We start from the raw sequence: 9,670 nt of genomic DNA on the forward strand, positions 1-9,670 counted from the left end.
TTATATTGTCTGTATTGCCATGCTGTTAACTTATTAATGATGTTTTATGTTGGAAAGCAAAATTCAAGGACCTACATCATCAAATCACCATTTAGCATTCCGGTAAAACAAAACAAAGAAAAAACTACTCTTGTGTTAATGTTAATGTACATTCTACCATTACCTTAGAAAATACTGGATTCTGATTGGCCAGGTATCTTAAATCCTAGGTGATTAATCATGGAGAACCACCTAATATTTAATTAGACCTTTGACATCGGTACGCTTCAGGAGGTTTTTGATATAAATCCAGAATGGATCCAGAAGAAATGTATGTAAAGTTGCCAAAACAAGAAAAGAATGAAAGTTAGTACACAAACTGCAGTTTTAACAAGAAGAAATGGAAAAATAGCTGCATAATACTGTAGCCTAGTTATAGCAGACGATCGAATATTGTTTGGGAGGGGTGTGGGGGTGATTTATTAAATTTCAAACAAACGAATTATTTGTTCTTGTTTATGGATATTCCTTTACATCGTTTACCTTAAAATAGACAAGATTAAATATTTGTTCCAAGTTCTACGGTCGTATGTATTTATTTACTATGTTTTTTATACTGTCAACAGGTGTTGACATTTCAATATTATCCACAAACAAAGTGGAACTATCCTGCCTGTTCACTCCTATTCCCTCCGCGTATTAAAAATAGTTCTAACTTTGAATACGTTTTAATCATGGTAGAATGAAGATAAACATACTCTAATTTCATTTTCGAGGTAGGCTCGCGTTCGGTTTTAAATGACATTTAGCGGTGTTAAATCCACGATAACCTACCTCGAAAATTAAAAATGAAATCAGAGTATGTTTATCTCCTAATTCAAACAGTACAGAAAATTCCTTCATAAACTCTCTGATTGGGTTCTTAGTAAATCTCGAAATTGTACCTCTGTGGCATAATTAATTTAACTAATTACTCTGTCCATGTTTTTGACCGGCCTCGGTGGCGTCGTGGTTAGGCCATCGGTCTACAGGCTGGTAGGTACTGGGTTCGGATCCCTGTCGAGGCATGGGATTTTTAATCCAGATACCGACTCCAAACCCTGAGTGAGTGCTCAACAAGGCTCAATGGGTAAGTGTAAACCGCTTGCACCGACCAGTGATCCATAACTGGTTCAACAAAGGCCATGGTTTGCGCTATCCTGCCCGTGGGAAGCGCAAATAAAAGATCCCTTGCTGCTAATCGGAAAGAGTAGCCCATGTAGTGGCGACAGCGGATTTCCTCTCAAAATCTATGTGGTCCTTAACCATATGTCTGACGCCATATAACCGTAAATAAAATGTGTTGAGTGCGTCGTTAAATAAAACATTTCTTTCTTTCTTTCTGTTAATAGGCCTCACAGAACAAGTTTCCTGTTCTGTCCACACCGTGTGTGCAGACAGAACTAGATGGTTCAGATAATTATTATGTCATCTCTTTTCAATAAGAAATAGATAGATCTATATTTTGGAATTAAATATGGTGAACACATGACCCACTACACTTACACAGTGTTCACTCAAGCTGCTAACAATATAGTCAAATTCCAAGATATTTTGTAGAAAAAGTGATAGTTTTAGTGCAAAAAGGTAGGAAAGATCTATATATGAAATCCATATTATCTAAAAGTGTCCCTTTCGTGTAGGATGTAGGATCTAAAACCTACAAAATACATGAAATGAGATTAAATTTGGCCGCCATTTTTAATAAATTAAAGTTCCGAATATAAAAAGTGGTTTTAGACAAACAATTTTACAGGATTGGTGTTCAGTAACCACAATGACCATAGAAATGACAACGCATATTTATCAAATGTAGAAAAAGTATTTATTTTCCCAAGCCTACTATATATTTCTTTGTCAATGCATCCCAATCCATTACGTTACCTCTATCGACATAATCTGAATCGCTAGTAAGTAAAACTAGGTTTTTTTCTCCTTACCAGCTTTGCAAATATACCGTTCTTCCAATCCACGATTTAGAGGTGGTGCCACATTTCTCCATTTGCCATGATCGGCAGACACGACCACGTAGATTCCAATACGAGACGGTTCACCGTGTGCCCAGTTTTTGTAATTCACGTGCGTGCCTGTGAAAAAAACACACAAAAGAAACAAAATAAATAAGAAGTTTATTTTGTTTAACAACACCACTAGAGCATATTGATTTATTAATCATCGGCTATTGGATGTCAAACATTCGGTAATTGCGACGTATTGTCTTAGAGAGGAAACCCGTTACATTTTTTTTCCATTAGTAGCAAGGGATCTTTCATATTAAACACCATCCCACAGACAGGGTAGTACATACCACGGCCTTTGATATACCAGTCGTGGTGCACTGGCTGGAACGAGAAATAGCCCAATGGGCCCACCGACGGGGATCGATCCTAAACAAACCGCGCATCCAGCGAACGCTTTACCACTGGGCTTCATCCCGCCCCTACAAAATAAATAAATAAATAAATAAATAATTTATAAATAAATAAATAAATAAAATACAAAGGAGTGGAATTATTTCTTTCTTTCCTACCCCTTACTTATTTTTGGCTAGGTACTGTCACAGGTGCCTGAGCCTAAAATAAATATAGGTATGAAGAAATCTTCGGAGTTGAGTATGTACCAAGTTTCCATAGGTACTAAGAATAAGTTAAAATTTATCGTTGTGCATGGATGTGTTAGTAACTAGATATACATTTCATTTCATTTCAACTTATTTTCGTGCTTATATTCATTTAATGTTAAAGCACGCTGTTCTTGGCACACACCTCAGCTATCCAGGCTGTCTGTCTAGGATTGAGAGAGAAGAGGGTGTAGAGGTCTTACTTCTACCCAATGAATCGTTAAAACTCGCTCTGGGTGGGAGCCGGTACCGGGCTGCGACCCCTGTACCTACCAGCCTTATGTCCGATGGCTTAACCATGACATCACCGAGGCCGATTAGATACACAGAGTTAGCTTCTGGCTCTAGTGTCCTCAGCCCTATTATCTCAGATTTATTATCTTTACGTTACCAGTGCTTCACGACTGGCATTTCACTGACATGGAAGGGCAGGACTTAGCCCAGTGGTAAAACGCTAGCCTGATGCGCGGTCGGTCTGGGATCGATCCCCTTCGTTGGGCCTATTGGGCTATTTCTCTTTACAGCCAGTGCACCAGGACTGGTATATCAAAAGCCGTGGTATGTGCTATCCTGTCTGTGGGATGGTGCATATAAAAAATCCCGAGCATATAAACGATCTCTTGCTATTAATGGAAACATGTAGCGGGCTTCCTTTTTAAGACTATATGTCAAAATTAGCAAATGTCTGACATTCAATAGGCTATGATTAATACATTAACGTGTTTTAGTGGTGTCGTTAAACAAAAAAAACCTTTAACTTCACTGACATGAAGAGAGAGAGAGAGAGATATTTAAAAAAAATTATTTCTTTAAAGCCACCTGCCACCTTATTTGTGTTGTAGCTCTTGTGAGCGTGTGTGTGTAGGTCTTTGTTTATGCCACCTCCCCCACTCAAGGTAAATGTAATTTTTTGGATAAAGGGAAAAATATGACTTGTGTCCCCCCCAACTTGAGGTTGTGAACCACCCACTAGAGATTCCTCCCCCCACTCCATATATCGTTCCTACTGGCCTAGTTGTATGTCTGTTTCTTACACACCCGTTGGTGAGAACATCATTCCTTATTTTTATAGCACATACTTGTTAACACACATACGTGCGATAACGTTTTAAAGACATACGACTGGCTGCTCCTGGGTGATGACCAGGTCACCAATGCCATCCAATGAAAAAGCACGGTCGAATCGATCAGCCTATGGGGTAGTCGTTAATTTGAAATTGACTCATCGGTGACTTACAAGTTAACTATAAGCGCTAGGGCCGTAAATAGATTTCAGTTGGAAAATTTATTTTAAAACTGTTTTCTGAGGAACTCCATTCATCATAAAACACGTTTTTAAACAACTCGTTGAAAGATAAATGATATCTAACGGTCACTCATGTAGTATTCTCTATGTATCCAATTGTCCATATATTGTCTTCTGTCGTCTCTAATCAGTATAACGGGATTTAGCTCAGTCGGTTGAGTGCTCGCCTGAGGTACTTGTGTCGCAGGATCGAACCACCTAGGTGGATCCATTCAACTGATTGGTTTTTCCTCGTTCCAACCAGTGCAACACAACTGGCCAAAGGCCTTTGTATGTGATTTCCTGACTGTTGGAAACTGCATATAAAAGATTCCTTGCTTCTAATGGAAAAATGTGGCGATTTTCCTCTGATGACTACGAGTCAGAATTACCAAATGTTTGACATCCAATAGCCGATTATTAATTAATTAATTAATGTGAGTTAGCGGTGTCGTTAAACAAAACAAAATTTAACAGTAATCTCTAATGTAATCGCCAAATGTATTCTTTAATGTTTTTTTATTTCAAATTTTGTATTGTCATATGAGTTATATAATACTTTATGCAAAACGAAATTATAAAGCTTACCTGTGGTCCATATATATCTCTGTACTGACTTGTGCCACGCCAGTCCAATCCATGCATCATGGTCGGCAATTCCGTTATCTTTTCTGTACTGATTAATAAAATCTGTTGTTTCATGGTTCAAGATGTCTGCAAGTCGGCCGCCATTTTTATAACACTCATCTTTGGCGTTCTGCCATGACAGTTCATTTTCAGAAAACATGTAACAGAATCCTTTAAACACGGCAGTTAGTCGGTTAGTGTTTCCGCCCATCCAGGTGCATTTTGGGTACTCTGAAAACATAGAACTTTTGAATTAAAAACATAATATCATCAATATGTGTGGATGAGCTAACACTCTCATCTTTGATACAGAATAGTTATTTTATTTTCAGAGGCATTTAAAAAAACATTCTTTGTACATTTATAAAATAGAATATTAATTTTATAAACTGTTATAATATTCGCCATCACATCAGCAAACGTTTGCAAACAACAACCTCTATGACGGTTTACCCCTATCTCTCTCCAAAACAATATATTTGTAAACATTTATAAGTAACATTAGAGCAAAACTGCCAACAACCATTCTGAGTGTGTGATCTATTATACCTGTATTAAAGGTGCTATCTAAAAGTTGCATAATGACAGCTATTGCAAATCATGTTTTTATTAAATTTTGCTTTAACATTTAAATACTACACCTTTAACTAAATGCCCATAAAGGATTATAGGAAATAATTTTATCTACTAGTAGACAATACATTTTTATTGGAGAAACTTTATCACAAACAGATGCTCACATATAACTTCTAATATAACACCTTTAAGTGGTTGCAAGATTTAGTAAATTTGTAATGTACTTATATTGGATTTATATTCACTAAATATGCTGGTCATAATTAATAATTTATCCTGCAATTCCAAATAATCAGTTAACTTACAGTTTTAAATTAAAAGTGTGTTTAAGGGTAAATGAAATTGACACATATCATCAAAATGTGTTATAGTCTGTTCCAATAAAGGTCACAAATCTCCTGTTTACTGACATCTTTATTTCATTTCCAAGAGTAAACACCACATTGTACATCAATGCGAGCCCAAACAAGTAAATGCTAAATTAGGTAGAGTATAATTAAATAGATATTTATAAACTATTTACTTGTGAGTTTAATATGAAAGAAATAATTAAACAAAATCATTTTTATTCTACTTCTGACACTACCTTTTTTAAAGTATTTTTACACAAAACAATATGAGATATTGTTTGTAGGCTATTATATTTTCAGTGAAGTACTGAAGGATGTTTTTTTTTGTGTGTGTGTGTGTGTGTGTGTGTGTGTCTCTCTCTCTCTCTCTCTCTCTCTCTCTCTCTCTCTCTCTCTCTCTCTCTCTCTCTCTCTCTCTCTCTCTCTCTCTCTCTCTCTCTCTCTCTCTCTCGTCTGTCTGTCTCTGTATCTCTTTCTCTTCTCTCTCTCTCTACGTGTATGTGTGTGTGTGTGTGTGTGTGTGTGTGTGTGTGTGTTATTACTTGGTATTGCGGTATAATAAATCACCAATAGACGGCAAAGATCATAAACAAGACAATAATATGTACATTATAAGCAAAGTAATAGGAACGTTTAATTTAGCACATCAAACTTTATCATCATCATCATGATTGTTATATTTTCCTGCTTATATCAAATTACGGTTCATAAACGATCTCCTGGGTATTCAACCTAACTGTTTGGAATGTCTGTCCAGGACTAGTAATCACTACAGCAGTGTTTCTATGTCACCAACATACACACCCCCACCACACCCCCCCCCCCCCACACCCCCACACCCCCACACACACTTCCACACATCCGCACAGCACACATAGCACGCACAACACACACTGGTACACACTACACATCCGCACACACACACATCCACACAATACACACAGCAAACGCATACACACATACACAACACACACAATGACACATACATACACAAACTCGCACACAAACACACACAAACACACACACACACACACATACACACACACACACACATACACACACAACATACACACACACTCATACACAAAATACAAACAACACACACACAGCCACACACACTATACACATGCATACACACCCTACACACTACACACACACACTACAAACACACACACACACACACACAAACACACACACAACAACAACAACAACAACACACACAACACACACTGGTACATACTACACACCCGCACAACCCCACATCCACACAGCACACACAACAACACATACAAACACACTCTCACACACACACACAAACACACTCACACACATACACACAACACAAAGACATACATATATACATACACAACACACACACATACACATAGCACAGACACATATATACACCCGACATACACACACACACACACACACACACACACACACACATACACACCCTACACACTACACACATACTACACACACACAAACACAAATTCCTACACATAACTGCTCCCGACCAGTGCCCCACGACTGGTATAGCAACGTCCGTGTTGTGTATATATAGAGGATAATAAACGAGTTACCAGTTATTATCAAATTTATGTCCCGAGTGAAATAATTTTCACTTGTCACGAGCTTTAGTGAGTGACAAATGAAAATTATTTCACGTGGGACATAAATTTGATAATAACTGGTGCCGAGTTTGCTATTCTATTTATTACCTGAGCTATTTGTTCTCTAAAAGCCTTTATTTTCGACACACATATGCACATATATGTATAAAAACGATATAAATAGATGATCTCTTGCTTGTAATGAAAACATTTAGCAGATATTCTCTAAGACTATACGTAGCCCAGTGATAAAACGCTTGCCTGTTGTGCGGTCGGTTTAGGATCGATCCCCGTTGGTGGGTCCATTGGGTTATTTCTCGTTCCAGCCAGTGCATCGTTACTGGTATATCGAAAATCATGGTATGTGATATCCTGTTTGTGGGATGGTAGATGTAACATATCCCTTGCTACTAATGGGAAAATGTAGTGGGTTTCCTCTCTAAGACTATATGTCGGAATTATCAAATGTTTGACATCCAATAGCCGAATACATGTATTAATAAATGAATCAATATGCTTTAGTGCTGTCGTTAAAAAAACAATAAAGAAAAAAAATAAAGAAAAAAAATAACTAAGACTATATATATATATATATATGTGTGTGTGTGTGTGTGTGTGTGTGTGTGTGTGTGTGTGTGTGTGTGCGTGTGTGTGTGTGTGTGTGTGTGTGTGTGTGTGTGTTAGAATTACCAAATGTTTGACATCCATTAGCCGACGCTTAATAAATCAATGTAATGTGCTCTAGTGGTGTCGTGAAATCAATTTTAACTTGTGTGACGAGAAGGGATAATTAAGTCTCAGTTTCAAACATAGATTAACCAAACATTACTTGTCTACTGCACCGATTGATATGTATTAAATGTATTAATTGTAATTTGATCAATTCAATTTATGGCACAATACCAAACAATCTGGTGTCAGCAAAGAGAGATAAGAATTATATAACATCAATAACAACAATAACAAATACTACTACTATTACTAGTACTACTACTACTACTACTACTACTACTACTACTACTACTACTACTACTACTACTACTACTACTACTACTAATAATAATAATAATAATAACAACAACAATAACAATAACAATATTAATGTACGAGTAAGGCGGAGACACACAATTTGTATTCCTCTTTATAAGAATAAAATGACTATATTATAACAAAGGCAGGAAATGTTTTATTTAACGACGCACTCAAAACATATTTTTATTTACGATTATATGGCGTCAGATATATGGTTACGAACCACACAGATATTGAGAGAGGAAACCCGCTGTCGCCACTTAATGGGCTACTCTTTTCGATTAGCAGCAAGGGATCTTTTATATGCACCATCCCACAGACAGGATAGTACATATTACAGCCTTTGTTACACCAGTTGTGGAGCACTGGCTGGAATGATATTATAAAAACGAAATAGTCAAAGTACTTGGAAATAATTAAATTAAATTACTGCCCCACTGATAACCGGAACAAGAAATTTACTTTTAGAAATGCAGCTGTCAGTACATGTTATTAATACTTGATTAAGGATTTCAGTAAATATCGATCAATGAGGTTAAAGTACTTACCAGTACACAGTACCATTAGTGTTGCATAATTAAACACAACAAATATTCCCAAATTCTTCAAAACGAACATCGTCAAGTTCTGTGTAGGTATTATTTCTTTCAACTGACGCGTTATGTTAAACTTTATTCTTGTTTTCTTACCATTGTCTTTTTTGTTTTGTCACACGATCGTTGAGTATCTATACTTCGCGACACAACAAACAACGACTCAGAGTTATGGGACTCCTCGTGACGTACAACATACAGTATCTTGACACCAATAACCTTTACTAAATGGAGTAGGACCAAAATATAATTGGTACAACATATCTCATGTCGATTATTTCTTTTTTCCCCTGGCGTACATTAAAAGTTTGCGCTTCAAGTTGCAATTTTTGTTTAAAGCCCCGGTCTCACTGTCAAGGATCAGAACCCCGGGTTAGCCACGGATACGATCCGGCATCATTCGTGACAATCCGTTGTGATCCGTAGAGGTCCGTATCTTTCCGTATTAAATCCCTGATCAATCGTGGTAGTACTTGACCATGTCCAAAAATTCATCACGTATCGAACAACCGGATCCTGCCAGACGATCCTAGACAGTGTCACCGGGGCTTAACGAGCAAACGTATAACGTAAGAAGAGGTATTAAATACAATTATATATTTTACGTATATAATGCACTCTTTTCACGCTGGTGACGGGACGTAACCCAATGGTAAAGCGCTCGCTTGATGCGCGGTCGGTCTAGGATCGATCCCCGTTGTTCGGCCCATTGGGATATTTCTCGTCCGAGCCAGTGCATCAACGACTGGTATATCAAAGGCCGTGGTATGTGCTATCCTCTATGTGGGATGATTCACATAAAAGATCCCTTGCTACTAATGGAGAAAAAAAAGTGAGACTATATGTCAAAATTACCAAATGTTTGATATCCAATAGCCGATGATTAATAAATCAATGTGCTCTAGTTGTGTCGTTAAACAAAATATTTTTCAAAACTTTCTTTTTACGCTATA

The 9,670-nt window shown here is 37.2% G+C and overlaps 1 protein-coding gene across 1 annotated transcript; it reads right to left on the reverse strand.

Moving 5' to 3' along the window:
• Nucleotides 1–1,896: 1,896 nt before the first annotated feature.
• LOC121389982 (lithostathine-1-alpha-like) lies at nucleotides 1,897–8,801 on the reverse strand. The gene is made up of 3 exons (XM_041521672.1): nucleotides 8,673–8,801; nucleotides 4,512–4,781; nucleotides 1,897–2,105 (listed from the first exon to the last, which is right to left on the reverse strand). Exons 1-3 carry the CDS (start codon nucleotides 8,740–8,742, stop codon nucleotides 1,939–1,941), a joined length of 507 nt encoding a protein of 168 aa, XP_041377606.1. The 5' UTR covers nucleotides 8,743–8,801; the 3' UTR covers nucleotides 1,897–1,938.
• Between the last annotated feature and the right edge of the window lie 869 nt (nucleotides 8,802–9,670).

The sequence above is a fragment of the Gigantopelta aegis genome, chromosome 15, assembly GCF_016097555.1.
Source record: "Gigantopelta aegis isolate Gae_Host chromosome 15, Gae_host_genome, whole genome shotgun sequence".
Lineage (NCBI taxonomy): Eukaryota > Metazoa > Mollusca > Gastropoda > Neomphalida > Peltospiridae > Gigantopelta > Gigantopelta aegis.